Source organism: Bufo gargarizans, chromosome 1 (genome assembly GCF_014858855.1).
Source record: "Bufo gargarizans isolate SCDJY-AF-19 chromosome 1, ASM1485885v1, whole genome shotgun sequence".
Classification (NCBI taxonomy): Eukaryota; Metazoa; Chordata; class Amphibia; order Anura; family Bufonidae; genus Bufo; species Bufo gargarizans.
In genome coordinates this window covers 288,368,333-288,388,070 of record NC_058080.1, presented here as the reverse complement: position 1 = coordinate 288,388,070, position 19,738 = coordinate 288,368,333, and the positions used below count along the sequence as shown (strand labels likewise).

At 42.2% G+C, this 19,738-nt stretch overlaps 1 protein-coding gene across 2 annotated transcripts in view; it reads left to right on the top strand.

Moving 5' to 3' along the window:
- The window catches only part of IDUA (alpha-L-iduronidase), a 231,756-nt gene that overhangs the window by 153,458 nt on the left and 58,560 nt on the right, over nucleotides 1–19,738 (top strand). For both annotated transcript variants that reach the window (XM_044304491.1, XM_044304487.1), the window contains exons 6-7: nucleotides 1,559–1,761; nucleotides 3,439–3,618. In XM_044304491.1, coding sequence (XP_044160426.1) covers nucleotides 1,559–1,761; nucleotides 3,439–3,618 — 383 coding nt within the window. The remainder of the gene's footprint in view (nucleotides 1–1,558; nucleotides 1,762–3,438; nucleotides 3,619–19,738) is intronic.

Here is a 19,738-nt window from a genome sequence, read left to right as displayed (position 1 = left end):
AAATACTCTGCACTTAGTGGACAGTATTTCAAAAGCGCACTCCACATACTCACGGGTGCGAGTCAATCGATAGTTGAAGATGCGCTTCCGGTCAGCCAGATCGCGTCTAGGGAAGGGCCGCATCAGGTGGGGGGACAATGCGGATTCTTCATCTGCCACGATCACAAATGGAGCCGGCGGACATGCAGATCCGGGTAGTCTTCCTGGGTCTGGCAGGGCAAGCTGGTTTTCGCGAAGCCGTTCACCCATTCTGGAAACACTAAATATGCTGCAGTCACAAGTGCTCCCGTAGGCCCCGATATCCACAATTACAAACCTGTAATTACTGTCAGCCAAGGCAATCAGCACTACAGAAAAATATTGTTTGTAGTTGAAGTACTGGGACCCTGAGTGAGGCGGCTTCTTTACACAGATATGTTTTCCGTCCAGTGCCCCAATGCAGTTAGGAAATGTAGAATTGCTAACAGTATCGAGCTCCTGCTCCAAAATGCGATACGAACTTCCTCCACCCTGTAACACAAAGCTTTGGATTGTTTCCATGGATACAATCCAATTCCTAACTGATTGGTACAATCCCCCGGTGATACGAAGCCAATTTTCCGCCTTGGAGGTGGGCATCACCGCTTCTCTGAGTCACTGCCATATGACTTTACACGTATGACAGACGATCCCAGAGATTGTTGAGATCCCAAGCAAAAACTCAAAGTGCAGTGATGGAAACAAATTTCCAGTTGCAAGGAATCTGTGAAAACAAACTAAAATGTATTTAATATAGATTTTTTTTAATCAACTTACCAAAATATACATTATACATTTTTCTTACCTTAACGTGACTATGAGCCTTTGCTCGGCAGAGATGCTGCGCTGCAAGCTCGTGTACACAAAGTTCAGGTCGGGCTGTAGAGACGACAACAGATTATCAAAGGACTCCTCATTATATATAGTGTTGAATTGATCCTTCTGATGACGCTGAGCGACAATGGGATGAATCCACCGTCTCCTCCTCTCCGGTTCTTCATCCAGCATTGCTGCTTGCTGTCCAAATAACCGAAATAGGAGCAAATGGAAAAGAACTCCATTTATATACTTTGGTATGATATCGTTGTAGAGAATGCAATAAAAAATGCCTATATCAAGCAAAATTTTCACACAGAGCTCTTAACGAGACAATGAACATAACAAAATGGTGCCTGAGCTGTCACATGACTTGACTTTTATTCACTTTTTTTCACTTTTTAAATGATATCCTAACAACTTTATTAGCATATAGATGCGGATCCACAAAAAAAGGATGACCTACGGAAACATTTTCAGGAACAACGAATCTGCAAAAAACGGACCGCAATTCGGGATATAAAAAAATACTGACATGTGAATGGACCCTTATTCTGAATTGCATTAATGCTTTATTCTGTATGGGTAGAAATTTGAAGCTCTTTGCACACATTTATATCAAATTGTGCGCATCCCCTTCAGGACCTGGGGCCCACAAAATTAAGTCAGAGCAGAAAGTATCCAGCTACACTCTGCTGTAATGAAAATTTATTAAATTATGCAGGTTTTCAGAACTACTACGATGCCTGCTCCGAAGGACTGAAACAAGCAAGTCCACAGTTAAAATTTGGTGGCCCAGGAGATTCATGTCACTCACCTCCAAGGTCACCTATCTGTTGGAGTCTACTGAGTCATTGCCATAATGGTACCAATATCTTTACTGGGGAGATGGGAGTGAGACTGGACTACATTGCTCTGCATAAAAAGGTTTGTACTATATGGTTCACAAAACCTACTACGTATGTTCATATTGTGCTGTTTTAGATGCTGTAAATGTGTTTGATTCTGCTCTGTCCTTCAAGCCACACATCCAAACCCTTGCCACCACTTGCTGCTTTCAACTCAAGAGTATCTCTCGTATATCTCAATCCTTTCTCAACCCTGGGTCAACTAAAATTCTAGTGCATGTCCTTATCATCTCCCGCCTTGACTACTGTAACATCCTCCCCTGTGACCTCCCATCTAGCACTCTCGCATTCCCTACATTCTATCCTCAACTCTGCTGCCCGACCAATCCACCTCTCCCCTCATTGCTCCTCTGCCTTTCCCCTCTGCCAATCCATTGACTGGCTCCCCATTGCCCAGCGAATTCAGTTCATAATACTAATGACTACTTATAAAGCTGTTCTCAATCTGTCCCCTCCTTTCATCTCTGACCTGCCTTCCAGATACATCCCCACACATAATCTTCGATCCCCACAGTACCTCCTTTGTTCTCCTCTTCTCTGTTCCTCGCACAATCGTCTACAGATTTCTCATGTCCATTCCCTATACTCTGGAACTCACTACCCCAGCACATCAGACTCTCCCCCAACATTCAAACCTTCAAAAGCAACCTGAAAAACCCACCTATTCAGGAAAGCCTACTACTTGCTTTAAGCACACAACTAGATCGCCAGCTTTTACCTACTGTGTCTTTCCCTTTTTCCTATTGAACGTATGTACACCCACTCTTAGATGTACAGTGCCATGGAATTAATGGCACTTTAAAAAAAAAATAAGGCTGGGTTCACATCGCGTTTTTGTCTTTCAACATATACAAAAAAGTATATGTTAAATGGATGCCTCTGGTGGATGTCATTCATTGGCATACATCCCCATAGGGTTCCATTGTAAAAAAAAAACTAACAAAAAAAAAATGTAGTACAGATGAAACTCGAAAAATTTGAATATTGTGGTGCAAAGTTTATTTATTTCAGTAATGCAACTTAAAAGGTGACACTCACATATGAGAAAGACTCATTACATGCAAAGCGAGATATTCCAAGCCTTTATTTGTTATCATTTGGATGATTATGGCTTACAGTTTATGAAACCCCAAAGTCACACTTTTGAGGTCCCCTTTGGTCAGGGGATATGGATTAATTAGCTGACTAGAGTGTGACACTTTGAGCCTAGAATATTGAACCTTTTCACAATATTCAAATTTTAAGCTGCATTAATGCAATTCCTTTTAAGTTGCATTACTAAAATAAATGGACTTTTGCACGATATTCAAATTTTTCAAGTTTCGCCTGTATACTATGTATAATTTTTTTTATGGACTCTGCAGGAAGGTGTGGTGTACTACACTTTTGTATCCAGTTTTTACCAAAATGTATATTTTAAACTTAGGGCAAAAATGTGATGTGAACCCAGCCTAAGCATTGAATTTAACAATTTATATTGTATTTATTTTTATTTTTTTATCAATATTCCAGTAGAGGAATGTAAATATATCTTTAATTTATACAATTTCATAAAGTTAGTCATACTATTTACTGTAGTTTGTAAGCTGCCCACACTTTACAGCCATGTAATACATGCCTTTATTTGATTGCCCTCTTGTGGTGCAAAGCTGACACTGCAGTATCAATGGAAACAATCCAAAGCTTTGTGTTACAGGGTGGAGGAAGCTCATATCGCATTTTGGAGCAGGAGCTCGATACTGTTAGTGAAATTCAACAGCGATTTCCACAGTTCAAGCTGGTTCCTATATACAATGATGAGGCCGACCCTCTAGTAGGTTGGTCCACACCACAGTCTTGGAGAGGCGATGTTACATATGCAGCCATGGTCATAAAGGTATGAAATTGAGTGTCATATGCTTGTCATTATTATTATTATACCATGAGTAATAAAAGTAGTAGCACTCTCTTATGGCCCCAAAGTTTTGCTTGCTGGGGGCTCATTGTTGGAAAGTCTATTAGATGCCTAGACCGTATATCTTCACTTATCATGAAATGGAACTTTGCGCCAAGTACATAACATTCTTTGCTATTTTTCATGGGGATATTATTCTGACCTCTGTTTCTGTAAGGAAAAGAAATTAATTAGTAAGAAGTGTATCCACCTTATATTAACAAATTGCTTGAACAACAATCCCGCTTGTCTCCCATCTGCAATGCTACCGTTACTTCACTTTAAAAGGGTTGTCCCACAAAAAATATTTAATATTTTTCAAACCAGCATTGGTATCTGAATACTTTTGTAATTGCATGTTTTATTCAATAAAATGTATCTGTATAGCGCCACCTGCTGTTTGTTATTCTACTCCTATCTCTGTCCACCTCACTTAGGTGGTTGCACATATTCAGTTCCATTCTTCAACTGCCACTAGCCATATGTACTGTTGAAGCAAGGACATGCCCCCTGAGAATAGACACACTTCCTGAACTGTCAGCTTAAAATAAATCTAGCAGATCAATTGAAGCAATGAATGAGGGGGAGATCCATGTGAGGTGCAGGGCTTGTGTTAGCTTTGTTAGAAAGAGACTGTACTATATGATGTTACATTTTCATTTTTTACATCAATCGCATAACTTCTTTAATTTCAGGGTCTCATTCATCTAGACTCCAAAAATCCTTCTGTCCCATTTACTGTGCAGCAGCCAGCCTTGTACACTATTGTGTATGGTAATAGGCTGTTACAGGAAATAAAAGGGAATATGATGTATTGAGGAGGAGGGAACTGTCATGGTTAGGTTGTAGAGTTGCTAACAGTCCCAAATTTTCAGGAACTGTCCCTAATTTTCAGAGACGGTCCTTGCACATAAAGACTGTCCTGGATCAAAAATAGGCAGGGCTTATGTAATCATGTGCAGTTTGGGGGGCATTCCCAGTGCGAGGTCTATTTGTCCCTAATTTATGAGTTGCAATGTTGGTAAGTATGAGGTTAGATTATGATATCATTTTTTATTTAAATTTAGCTTAAAGGGTTTCTACCACTTTGTTTTTACATAATTAGCTTTCAGACGCTAGCGATCCGCTAGTGTCTGCTCTGCCAAACAATCCTAATATAATAGCTTTTGGGCAGCCGTTTCGCTAAAAAAATAACTTATATTGATATGCTAATGACCCTCTAGGTGCTATGGGGGCGTCATTAGCACCTAGAGGATCGGTCTACCTTCACAAAATGCCGCCGCCCAGCACGTCCCAGACATCCCCACTGCGCCTGTTCCTCGGAGCACTATGACGTCATCGGCGCAGGCGCAGTGGAGATGTCTGAGCAGGGAAGCGGTCGGACATTCACTGCGCATGCCCCGGATACAGACTCGCATGGCGCATGCGCGAGAATTCGTCTGCTTGATCGCATCCCGGAGGAGATGGGCGGGCTGGAGGGACGCGCTGGGCGGCGGCATTTTGTGAAGGTAGACCGATCCTCTAGGTGCTAATGACGCCCCCATAGCACCTAGAGGGTCATTAGCATATCAATATAAGTTCTTTTATTAGCGAAACGGCTGCCCCAAAAGCTATTATATTAGGATTGTTTGGCAGAGCAGACACTAGCGGATCGCTAGTGTCTGAAAGCTAATTATGTGAAAACGAAGTGGTAGAAACCCTTTAACCACTTCAACCCCGCTAGCTGAAACCCCCTTAATGACCAGGCCACTTTTTACACTTCTGCACTACACTACTTTCACCGTTTATTGCTCGGTCATGCAACTTACCACCCAAATGAATTTTACCTCCTTTTCTTCTCACTAATAGAGCTTTCATTTGGTGGTATTTCATTGCTGCTGACATTTTAACTTTTTTTGTTATTAATCTAAATTTAACGATTTTTTTGCAAAAAAATGTCATTTTTCACTTTCAGTTGTAAAATTTTGCAAAAAAAAACGACATCCATATATAAATTTTTCGCTAAATTTATTGTTCTTCATGCCTTTGATAAAAAAAAAATGTTTGGGTAAAAAAAAAAAATGGTTTGGGTAAAAGTTATAGCATTTACAAACTATGGTACAAAAATGTGAATTTCCGCTTTTTGAAGCAGCTCTGACTTTCTGGGCACCTGTCCTGTTTCCTGAGGTTCTACAATGCCCAGACAGTACAAACACCCCAAAAATGACCCCATTTCGGAAAGTAGACACCCTAAGGTATTCACTGATGGGCATAAAAAAAAAAACAGGCCGCAACGCAATAATTTTATTAACGTTGGAACAGAACATATAAACTTTAACTTTTTGAACTGAACATTAACCTTTTTGCTTACTGGTGTTTTTTGTTTTTTTTTACCTTTATAGAACAAACCTCTCCTTCCCCATGGGACAATGTGCAAAGCTCAAATCGCCCAAAGATTTGGCGAAGTGCGTTATGCACTTTGTCCCAGGTGAAAGGAGAGGTTTGCAGCAGCTCTGTGTGAATGGTCCCTAATAGCCCTGTGTGCCTGTCCTGGTGAGATGTGATCCCTATGCTAGGTGTACCTGTGTGTGGTACTTCCGGAAACACTCCCCTAAGCATAGGGCAGGGTGGTCAGGGCAGTCAGGACAGAAATAGCGGGTGTCACGCCTTATTCCACTCCTGCTACAGACACGACATCTTTTTCGGGGTGACGGTTGGGTTGAGGTACCGGCAACGACATTGGGGAAATGTCGCTCGTGAAGACGGCTAACTACACTGGTGGATGGGGCCACGGAAACTCCTGGGTACAGGAGGTTCTCGATGATCTCTTCCTGAAATTTGAGGAAGGATCGTGTTCTCCCAGCCTTACTGTAGAGAACAAAACTATTATACAGAGCCAATTGAATTAAATATACAGACACCTTCTTATACCAGCATCTGGTTCTGCGGGAAACTAAATACGGAGACAACATCTGGTCATTGAAGTCCACCCCTCCTATGTGAAGGTTATAGTCGTGGACTGAGAGGGGCTTTTCAATGACACGGGTTGCTCGCTCAATTTGTATTGTCGTGTCTGCGTGAATGGAGGAGAGCATGTAAACGTCACGCTTGTCTCTCCATTTCACCGCGAGCAGTTCTTCGTTACACAAGGCAGCCCTCTCCCCCCTTGCAAGACTGGTGGTAACGAGCCGTTGAGAGGCGCCAATCTGTTCTAGAAACAAATGCCTGAAGAGGGCCACACTTGTGTAGAAATTGTCCACATAAAGATGGTACCCCTTGCCGAATAAGGGTGACACCAAGTCCCAGACTGTCTTCCCACTGCTCCCCAGGTAGTCAGGGCAACCGACCGGCTCCAGGGTCTGATCTTTTCCCCCATAGACACGAAATTTGTAGGTATAGCCTGTGGCCCTTTCACAGAGCTTATACAATTTGACCCCATACCGGGCGCGCTTGCTTGGGATGTATTGTTTGAAGCCAAGGCGCCCGGTAAAATGTATTAGGGACTCGTCTACGCAGATGTTTTGCTCTGGGGTATACAAATCTGCAAATTTCTGGTTGAAATGGTCTATGAGGGGCCGAATTTTGTGGAGCCGGTCAAAAGCTGGGTGGCCTCTGGGACGGGAGGTGGTGTTGTCGCTAAATTGCAGGAAACGCAGGATGGCCTCCAAACGTGCCCTGGTCATAGCAGCAGAGAACATGGGCATGTGAGGATTTGGGTTCGTGGACCAATATGACCGCAATTCATGCTTTTTAGTTAGACCCATGTTGAGGAGAAGGCCCAGAAAAATGTTAATTTCGGAAACTTGGACTGGTTTCCACCGGAAAGGCTGGGCATAATAGCTTCCCGGGTTGGCAGTTATAAATTGTGTGGCATACCGGTTTGTTTAGTCCACGACTATGTCTAAGAGCTCCGCAGTCAAGAACAGCTCAAAAAATCCCAGGGCCGAACCGATCTGAGCTGTCTCAACCCGAACTCCAGACTGGGCGGTGAAAGGGGGAACTACAGGTGCGGCTGAAGTTGGGGACTGCCAATCAGGGTTTGCCAGCACCTCAGGGATTCTAGGGGGTCTACGGGCCCGTCTTTGCGGTGGCTGCGATGGGGTAACTAATGCACGTGCCACCGTACCAGCTTCAACTGCCCTTCTGGTGCTCGCCACTTCACCATGTTGTACGGCAGTGCTGGTACTAGGTCCAGGGAGGGCTGCGCTGCTGGTGTATGCCTCACCACGTAATCCGACAGCGCCAGCCCCACTCTGCTGCCCTTGAAGCGGATCCTGCGCAACCTGTGGTCTAGCGACACGGGGCCGGGTACGCCTGGTGCTATCAGGGACCTCAGCCTCCTCGTCCGAACTTTGGGTCAGAGAGCCACTTCTTTCTACAGGTTCATATTCTGACCTGCTAGATTCGTCAGATGAGGGTTCCCATTCCTCATCCGACTGGGTCAGAAGCCTGTAGGCCTCTTCAGAAGAATACCCCCTGTTTGACATTTGGGCAACTAAATTTAGGGGTATTCCCTGAGATTACCCAAGAAAAAAAGCAAGCCTGTCTTACAAATAGGAGGCTAGCGAAGTACCGGAGGCCGCTGCGGTTGATAAAAAATATCAAAACTGATTATTTTATCGCTGCAGCGCGTGTAAAGTGAATGTGCAGTGATCAAAAAAATAATAATTTTTGTCACTGCGGTGGGGCGACCGATCAGGCCTGATCGGGCAAACACTGCGTTTTGGGTGGAGGGAGAACTAAAGTGACACTAATACAATTATAGATCTGACCGTGATCAGTTTTGATCACTTCCAGATACTATAAAAGTACAAATGCTGATTAGCGATACGCTAATCAGCGAATAAGGGACTGCGGTGCGGTGGGCTGGGCGCTAACTGATCCCTAAACTACCTAACCAAGGGGCCTAAACTATCCCTAAAACCTAACAGTCAATACCAGTAAAAAAAAAAAAAGTGACAGTTTGCACTGATCACTTTTTTCACTTTCACTAGTGATTGACAGGGGCGATCAAAGGGTTAAATGGGGTGCAGGGGGTGATCTGGGGCTAAAGTGTAGTGTTGGTGCTACTCACTGTGAAGCCTGCTCCTCTGCTGGATCCAACCGACCAAAAGGACCAGCAGAGGAGCAGGGCAGCCATATAACACATCATATTTACTAATATGATGTGTTATCTGGCTTTTGATTGGCTTTTTTAAAAATCATCAGCTTGCCAGCCGCGATCATTGGCTGGCAAGCTGATGACGCGACCCCCCTTGAAGAAATGCCGGCCCGCATTGCGCATGCGCGGGCCGGCTAAGCGCGTCATCTCGCGTCTCGTGACGTGTATCACAAGAACTATTGAATGCTACGGACATGTATCAACTGGAAAAAGCCTTGAACCAAGAAACCAGACTCTGGTGGGATCACACAACACTAGTAAAATATCTAGAGAAAAATATGATCCCCAGAGGTTTACGTATTAAGAAAATCCCAACTACTGTTTTTTCACAACAATTTGTATTGGAATGGAACCAAATACTCACAGATTGTTCCACTAAACTTATGACCCTGATTGTCAAATATGAGGGGGAAAAACTACAGGATTTACAATTGAATATTAATGCACTAAAAACCAAGTTGAATAAAACAGAAAATTCATTGGAGTATGAAACTTTACAGAAAAACATAACTACAAGTATAAAAGAATTGGAGGAAAACATCATAGAAATGAAGCACAAAAAGTTTCAAAGAGACTTATATGACTATAGGCATGATCAGATATACGAATGGGGGAGGAGAGAAAATCCCTTTTCAACACCAAAATCTATATTAAAGAAAGAAATCAACAAAAAAGGCAAAAAACAAGGGAATCCTTCAAGAGTGAACTTCACAACAGAACTGGATACTCTGGAACTCAGTGACCTATCACAGGACTCCACACAAGAACCCTTACAAGAAAGCTACAATGAAAAAACGCCCAAAACCTCATATTATAGAAAGAATAAACCGAATAAAAATTCCTATACAACACCGGCAAAAAACGAGTCCGGAGAGCGGGGCGCAAACACAGAAAAAGGACACAGTATGGCAACGCGACAAAGGAGGAGGTAACTAATGCACCCTCAACCCAAGCAACAAGCAACAATGATGTGATCAATCTATCTCAAGAGCCTTTGACACAAGAACAGATACAAGTGTTAAAGCTGGGCTTGAACTTTGTACCTAGTGTAAACTTTGATCTATTTTTGACACTACTGGATATAAATAGATTCATTAGACAACTTACAGTGGCCAGGCACTTTTTTGATGCCCATCCCCCTGAATACCCCCCAAGCGTGTCAGACATTTCTCCCATGCACAATCAATATGCAAGCATGGGTTTTCAAGAACAACTTGCTCTGACATGTCTGGAGGATCTTCAGGGGGAATATGAACAAAAGTCTGACTCAGATACCATTCAAGTGTTTAAAACATCTAACCCATATTTTTACCCCATTATGTCACGTACCCAGAACATGGATTTGTTTCAAGATCTGGTGGAGAAGGATCTGAAACAGATCCATGACTCTCTCAATGACGACAACATATCCCACAATGTCTCCAAATCTCAAAAAAAAGCTCTTAAAGAGCTATCAGATAATAAAAAAATAATAATAAAAATGGCAGACAAAGGGGGTTCAGTTGTCGTCCTTGACAAGGTTGTATATTATAACCAAGTATTGGAAATTTTGGGAGACACTAACACATATATCAAACTTCCACATAACCCTATCATTAAGTATCAAGTAGAGTATATGCAAATCTTGGAAATTGGTTTAAATTATGCATTTCTCACACAAAAGGAATATGATTATATGAATGTGAAATATCCCATTACTCCAATAATGCATGCAGTTCCCAAAGTACATAAAAAACTTAATCCACCACCACTGCGTCCAATCGTTAGTGGTATAGGGTCACTAACAGAAAGACTTGGGAACTGGCTAGATTGCATTATACAACCTATGGTCAGGAGAGCTCCGGGCTACATCAAGGACACATCAGAAGTTCTAAAATCATTTTTTGATAAACAGTGGGAACCATGTTTTAGCTGGCTGACAGTAGACGTGGTAGCACTATACCCGTCGATCCCCCACCCCATAGCCCTAGAGGCTCTGGAGTATTATCTCCACAGACTCACAGGCTATCGAGACAATTTCATTACATATGTCCTGGATGTAACCCGCTTTCTCATGTGCCATAACTATTTTCTGTTTGACAAAGTATTCTATCTCCAGTCACAAGGAGTTTCTATGGGAGCTAAATACTCCCCAGCTCTTGCTAATTTGACAATGATGTACTGGGAACAAAAATACATATACAGTACAAACAATCCATATGCACACTGTCTTAACTGGTACGGCAGGTACATCGATGACCTACTCATAATATGGAGTGGAGATGTGCCTGCCGTACTAGATTTCATCCAATACCTACAAAATAATACCTATAATCTAAGGTTTACTTACACTAAACATGCCAGTGTGATAAACTTTTTGGATTTAAAACTTGTGGGTACACCAAATGAAAAAATTCAGACAGAAACTTACAGAAAAGAAATTGCGGGAAACACAATATTACGAGCAGACAGCCACCATTGTCACCACACTATTAAATCCATTCCAGTAGGAGAATTCATACGAGCTAGAAGAAACTGTAGCACATTGGAAGCCTTTAAAAAAGAATGTCGCATTATACAGCAACGACTTCTAGAAAGAAGATATCCAGAATGGATGATTTTTAGAGGCTTCCGAATTGCAAGGGAAAAGTCCAGAGAATGTTTGGTATTTAAAAATAAAAGCAATAAATACAATAAAAACAAAAATACAAACATCTCTAAAAATCAGGAAATGTATAATGAAATACAACAATTCCCTGAACAAGAAAGCCCAAATAACAATAATAAAATAAGTATACAGAAGGATCAAAAGAAAAATTCTAAACCTACACTAGTTTTGACGTACAGTCGACAATATAACACAATTCAAAATATCATAAAAAAATATCTTCCTGTACTTTATGAGGATAATGTACTCAACACAGTGCTAAAAGAGGGTTGCAGGATAGTGCCAAAAAAACCTCAAAGTATAGGAAACGTCCTGTCACCCTCCTTGTTCACAAAGGAGCCCAGTCCACTTACAAACACCTGGCTTACATACAAGGGGTTCACACGCTGCGGTAGTCAGCGGTGCCGCACCTGTAATTATGCACAAAATACAAAAACTTTTGACAATACGAGTCATACACAGACCTACAATATTAAAACATATATTAACTGCAATTCACAGGCAGTGATTTATATCATTAAATGTGAATATTGTGACAAAATGTACATAGGATGCACAATAAGGAAATTCAAAACCCGATTATTAGAACACCTAAACTATATAGATAACCCAGCCTATGTCAATATTTCCAATGTGGCAAAACATTTCATAGAAAAACACAACCGTAGCCCCAAATTTCTGAAAACGTATGCTATAGAGCAGGTCAAAACCCATATAAGGGGGGGAGACATAAAACATCAAGTTAACTTAAGAGAAGCGTATTGGATTTTTAAATTAGAAACCAGATACCCTAAAGGCTTGAATATGCGAAAAGAAATTATGCACTTCTACTGACTATTCCAACAATGACCGCAAAACTATATACAAGATTTCTACCTATGAGTCATTTTTTTCTCCTTTTTTTTTTTTTTTTTTTTTTTTTTTTTTTTCTCCTCTTTTCCCTTACCATAAAGGTCCGTATATATATTATATATTTTATTCTTTCCATATTTTGTGCTCCTGCATCACTGCATAACATGCTCAAGAGCGAAATTAGGGACCTTTTCTGGGAAGACTAAGGAGGATAAAAATGGAAGTAACGCATTATCAGTGTGTATGGACACCTACTCAAAAAGCAGCCAGAGGGAAAGGTTCCTTCCATCCACACTGTTATGTTTAAACTGTGATTTTGGTCTCTTTTCTTCATGGTTTCTTTTCTTCATGGTTTCTTTTCTTTTTCTTTTTTTCTTTTTTCAAACCAATAGGTTTATATATATAAATAATATTTTATATGTGTCCAGCGACCAACATATTATATGTTCTAATACATTGCCAGCATTTTTCCCTTCAGTCAAGGATATAAATAACGCAATAGCAATGTGAACGAATACCTATCCTAAAGGCATTTTACAAACAGGGTTTTTTCTTTTTTCTTTTTTCCTTTTCCTTTCTCTTTTTCCTATATGTCTAATACTGTTATATATCTTATAATATTTGCACGTTTTTTATTGCATGCTACATGATAAGAAAAGTACTATTATGTTAGAAAAAGCCAATGAACTCATATTGGATCATGCTTATTTTAAATCACGTTAGAATACAAAGTTATTTATGCAGGCAGAATAACAAAGTGATAGGAATTGGGTGTCTCAGGTGATATCTGTGAACGTCAGGAGCTGCACACAAAGGTGGAATCAATACCATCAAATTTAATCCCTCCTTCCCCCCAAAAAATGGGAGTTTCTCACCAATCCCTTTGGGTTTGTGCACACCTGACTTTCCTACATATATACCAGAGCACACCACAAACACACTACTGTTACGAATAAGAACTTTCGAAACGCGTCAACAGCTTACACCTATGAGAATTGAACCTTGTATTATCTGTGCACGTTTGATAATAAAGCCGGAGAACTTGAAACTTCAACAAAAAGTGAGTGCTGGAGTCTGAAAATTTGTCTATTGTATATGCGTCAGTCTGCCTGCAGCTGCCGCCTCCGGACCGCGAATCTGCGTTAGGCGGTCCGGAGGCGGTTAAATAGGTTATCTGGTAGTTAATATCAGATCGGCAGGAGTCTGACACCTGGACCCCCAGTGATCAGAAGAAGCCAGTGCTCCATGAGTACCACTGACTCTACCTAGGCAATGTGACGTCAGCATAAATCTGTCACATGGCCTACTTACAGCTCATCCTAGGGGTCAAGTACACAGCACTGGCCCATGTGTAGCGGCTCATCCTTCACCTCTTTAACTCTGCCTACTATATAATATAGGTAAATGGGCTTTAATGGGCTTCTGTCACCCCACTTTTTAATTAAAAATAAATACATTTTGGCTTCTTATAATCTGCGATATATTAATATATAATGATATTACTCATTTTGGTTCAGTACTTAATTAAAAAAACTGACTTTTATAATGTGTAATTTACCTGTCTACCAGCAAGTAGGACGGCTACTTGCTGGTAGCAGCCGCATCCTCCTTTCATAAAGACGCCTCCTCCTCATGTTGATTGACAGGGCCAGGGAACGGGAACGTCTTCTGGCTGGCCCTGTCTGCGTTCAAAATCTGGCACCTGCGCCGTACCGGTCTTCAGTCGGCGCAGGCGCACTGAGAGGAGACGCTCGCTTGGCCGCTCCATCCTCAATGCGTCTGCGCTGATGACGTCACATCTACACCCGGCGCAGGCACACTAAGGATGGAGCAGCCGAGCGAGCGCCCTCCCCTCTCAGTGCGCCTGCGCCGACTGAAGACAGATACGGCGCAGGCGCCAGATTTTGAACGCAGACAGGGCCAGCCAGAAGACGAGCGCATTCGCTGGCCCTGTCAATCAACATGAGGAGGGGGCGTCTTTATGAAAGGAGCATGCGGCTGCTACCAGCAAGTAGCCGTCCTACTTGCTGGTAAACAGGTAATTTACATATTATAAAAGTCAGTTTTTTTAAATTAACTACTGAACCAAAATGAGTAATAGCATTATATATTAATATATTGCAGTATAAGGATTATAAGAAGCCAAAAAAAAATGACTTTAGTGGGGTGACAGAAGCCCTTTAAATCAGCAGCTGGTTGTGTTTTCATATTGGCAATCCCAGATACAGAACATGATTGATTTCATAGCAATAGCTTGATCATTAGAGGGACAAGATTTACCAACTCTTGAGCTGAGGAGACTTCTTTGACTATAATGGAGTCAGGATGCTGCTTATTTACTGGACAACAAAGTCTTGCATGCAGGGCTTTTTTGTTCAGTCTTTTTGACAGAATCTGTGACAGTGACCCAAACGTAGATGTGAATGGATAGTATTAGATCAATGTATAGCATCAGATGCATGTTTAACACACAAATACAGTGCCAGAACAAAGTTCACTACATACTGTCTGGATCTGTACTCATAGTGGGGTTCGCAAAACAGATTTTCACTGAGACAGCAGGTTTCAAAGTCCAAGCCATGCTTTGGTCACTTCAGCATAACAGATTAGCATTCAAGTTATAATGTCACTTGGTAAGGTGAAGCACCACCATATAAAATAACATGAAACACAAAACCTGCCCATCTAGGCTCTCACTAGTACAGTAGATGATTCCTCTCTCACCTAAAGCGTCCTGTTCACACCAGGGGAGATCAGGCTTCACTCAGCCTAATGGTCAGCCAGTCTCCAGGTTCTCACCACACAGTTCAGCTCTCCAGGCTTCATTCCCCCCAGCCTGACATTTTCAGGTCCACTTTATTCCCCAGTGATCCCAGCAGGCCTCACCTGAGATCACTTTGCGTAAGGGTAAAAACCTGTACTGGAAGGGAGTAGACTGGGGGGGTCCCTCTGCCAATCCTACCTCTCAGTCCAAATAAAATCCAGGCAATGAAATCTAAACAAAACAGCTCCAGCAAACTATGCTTTGCTTAAACAAGTAGAAATAAAATGAAAAAGGAGTTGAGCAAAAAAGTGCAGAAAGGCTAGGGAGGAGGGAGATGAGGGAAGTGGGTACGAGGCGCCAAAGGATACCACAGGAAGATTGGTTAAAAAAATAAAATATATATATATAAAAGAAAGTCCAGCGGGAGCACCATCCAAGGTATGGGTGCAAGGTCCAACAAGAGGTAGCGGCAATACCCAATAAGTATAAAGATGAAAAAAGTCGGACTGCACTCCTGAGTAGTATATATAGAGGCAGCTCCACAAATCAAGAAGTCAGTACACAACAGTGAACTGCTGTAATGATACAAGACCAAAAAGAAAAGGTGTACAGTTCTTACTCCCCTAACGTACTGGGAGTACCATGGTAGCGCCAAAAGAACAGGACACCAGGGATGGTGTAGATTTTATCAGAATGAATGAATCACCACTTTGTTGGTACACAAGAATGAGTGCAAGATTAGAGTGAAGTATATCGTAATGAAACAGTAAAACAATAAAGAATATATATACAGTATATAAATATATATATATATTTATTGTGTATTTTTTTCAGCATATAATTAAAAAGACCACATAATGTGACTGTTATTATGGTTGTTTCTGCAAAGGTAAATGACTAGGATAAACTCAAGACAACCACAGTATACTTGTACCTCCCGCGCTGAGGTTGCCTATCAGATGTAAACGTGGCTTCTGTGTCCCCAGTAGATGATACCGGGGCTCCAATATATAACAGAAATCTTTATTCGGTACACTAAGCTCGACGCGTTTCCGGATAGTACCCCTTTATCAAGAGCATAGATAAAATACATATATGACAGCAAATATATATAGAAATCACACATGGTATAGCGAGGCTAATAAGCAGCAGCTGGAGACTAACCAGTTGCTGCTACAACATGTGATGGCTTTGCAGACAGCAGGAGCAACCCCGAGCATCCACGATGCCCTGAAAGCAGTCTGTGCCGCGATTCCTAAGATGACCCCGGCAGATGACATCGAAACCTACCTGGCTACCCCGTCACCAGTGGGCTGCGTTCTCGCTCCATTCCTGGCATCCGATTCCCAGCCAGACGATCAAGCGGCCTACTACCAAAAAGTAAAGGGTGAGATTTTGGGGTGAATGTGTTGGTCCGGGCCCAACTGGTACATCAGCGGGGGTTTAAGCCGGCTGAGCCTGCGAGGACCCAGTATTATGACTTCCTCCACCTCTTGCAAAAGTGGCTACAGCCTGATGTGCTGAGTCCCCCGGCCATGCTGGATAGACTATTAGCCGATATGTTCTGGAGGGCTTTGCCATACCCTCTCCAGCACTGGATCCGTCAGGTGTTTCCTGGCAATGACCTTGAGATGGTGGACCTGGTGGAATTCTATGAAGCTACCAGGAATCTAAAGGAGGGTTCTGTCAGGAAGGGGATCGACAAACCCCAGAAATCTGCTGGACTCAGGGAGTCTGGTGACCCTAGTAAGGGCTAACCTGGTGCGGTCCACTGAGTATACTGGCCGGAAATTCGGGGTGATGTGCATCCACGGAGACTTAAAAGACTACCCCACCGCGTTGGTGTATCTAACCACGGTCGCCGGTAGATGGACCCACGAGTTGGCTGTGGCCACAAATCTACATTATGAACTCATAATAGGGAGAGACTTCCCGGCACTGCGGCCTGCTATGAGAGTGACTGATACCCATGAGACAGTGGTAACCCTAGCAGAGTGGCCCGGTTCAGGGGGGAGACCAGAACCCTGGGAACCTGAGACCGAAGGGTCAGCGGTAGGGGTGACCGCCACTTCGGTGGAAGAGAACCCCGCTAAGTGTGATGGTAGGAGACATGGAGGACTTGCCGCTGGGTCCTGAATTGGCAGACCTCAATGTCTCCGGGGATAATTTTGGTACCGCCCAATGTCGGGACCCAACCCTATCCCACGCCTGGGAAACTGTGTTGATAGTAGATAGTGAACCACAACAACCTGGGACAGAGTCAATGTTTCCCAGTTTTGTGGTTCATCAAGATATGTTGCATCGGGTAAACCAACTACGGGGTGAGCCTATTGAACAGTTGGTGGTCCCCAAGGCTTGTAGAAACATAGAAATATAGAATGTGTTGGCAGATAAGAATCATTTGGCCCATCTAGTCTGCCCAATATACTGAATACTATGAATAGCCTCTGGCCCTATCTTCTATGAAGGATAGCCTTATTCCTATCCCATGCATGCTTAAACTCCTTCACTGTATTTGCAGCTACCACTTCTGCAGGAAGGCTATTCCATGCATCCACTACTCTCTCAGTAAAGTAATACTTCCTGATATTACTTTTAAACCTTTTCCCCTCTAATTTAAAACTATGTCCTCTTGTAGCAGTTTTTCTTCTTTTAAATATTCTCTCCTCTTTTACCTTGCTGATTCCCTTTATGTATTTAAAAGTTTCTATCATATCCGATCTGTCTCGTCTTTCTTCCAAGCTATACATGTTAAGGTCCTTTAATCTTTCCTGGTAAGTTTTATCCTGCAATCCATGTACTAGTTTAGTAGCTCTTCTTTCAACTCTCTCCAAAGTATCAATATCCTTCTGGAGATATGGTCTCCAGTACTGCGCACAATACTCCAAATGAGGTCTCACTAGTGCTCTCTTTCTACTGTTAATGCCTCTTCCTATACACCCAAGCATTCTGCTAGCATTTCCTGCTGCTCTATGACATTGTCTGCCTACCTTTAAGTCTTCTGAAATAATGACCCCTAAATCCCTTTCCTTATATACTGAGGTTAGGAGTGTATCACTGATTTTATCTTCTGCTCTTGGGTTTTTACCCCCCAGGTGCATTATCTTGCACTTATCAACATAGACTCACCTTACCATCAAAGCCTTCTGCAATTTCGCTGATAAAAATATTAAACAATATGGATCCCAGAACAGATCCCTGAGGTACCCCACTGGTAACAAGACCATGGCCTGACTATACTTCATTGACTACAACCCTCTGTTGTCTGTCCCTCAGCCACTGCCTAATCCATTCAACCGCTGCTTGTGTTAGATCTAGCCCACCAACACATTCTCGGGGGTCACCTGGGGCTGCAGAAAACTTAGGATCGTATTCTACTACGGTTTTACTGGCCCACCTTTCCTGAAAATAAAAATCCTTAAACAATAAAAAAAAAACATCATGGGCATCGCCGCGTGCGAAAATGTCCATACTATTAAAATATAAAAATATTAATGGCATACGACAAATGGAGTAACGAGGGGAAAATAAAAACAGGCAATTTGCCATTTTTTGTCAAATTTGTATCGCTGAAAAGAACAGATCGTCCCGCAAAAAGTGAGCCCTCACACAGCCCCATACACATAACTACAAAAAAGTTATAGGGGTTTTCTGAAAGGTTTACAAAAAAATCGGTATTAAAACGCAAGAAAAATTATACAAGTGTGGTATAATTGTAACTGTACTGACCTGGAGAATGAAGATAACAGGTCAATTTTACCGCTTCCTACTACATGGTATGCAACCATATTGCACTTTTTTTTTATATATTAGCAAAAACTTTTTTTAACTTTTTTTTTAACTTTTTTTTAAGTCACCTTGGGTGACAATAACTGGCAATCATTAGATTGCCTATTGTGTTCACTGATGTCTATATAGACACCAATGAACACTTTATTTGCACTATACCAATACAATGCTGCCACCTAGTAGCCTGTATTGGTATAGTCATCTAATAGGCACCGAAGCCCGCTTGAGGCTTCAGCCTTCTATTAGATCAATGTAACAGGTTCCCCGATCTCAGCCGGGGAACGCTGTTACCATAGCGGAAGTGTGCGACTACCGCTTCCGGACTGCGCAGATGTCGTGGTCACATTTGACCACGGCATCTGAAAGGGAAAATGTATGCGATCAGCCTTATGGCTGATCGCATACATATTCTGCGGGTCTCTGCTATTTCAAGATATGCAGTGGGTGCCATGTTTGGGGACCAGACTTCTGCCGTACATGTACGGCGGAGGTCCTTAAGGGGCTAAGTTATACATGCAAAGCCTATTCAGTTATAATATTAATGCATTGGAATATTGGAGCTATTCCAATGGACATGTCCAGACCTGTTCGGACGCACTCAGGCTGATGTCAGCAGTAAGTATATAAGGCAATCTGGACAGATTTCGATAAAGTGATCAGTTATAGTGCTATCAGTTTTGAAACTTAAAGGGCTTCTGTCACCCCACTAAAGTCATTTTTCATTTTTTGGCTACTTAAAATCCTTATACTGCGATTTATCAATATATAGTCCTCTTACTCTTTTTCGTTCAGTAGTTTCTTAAAAAAATGCACTTTTATAATATGTAAATTACATCTCTACCAGCAAGTAGGGCGGTTACTTGCTGGTAGC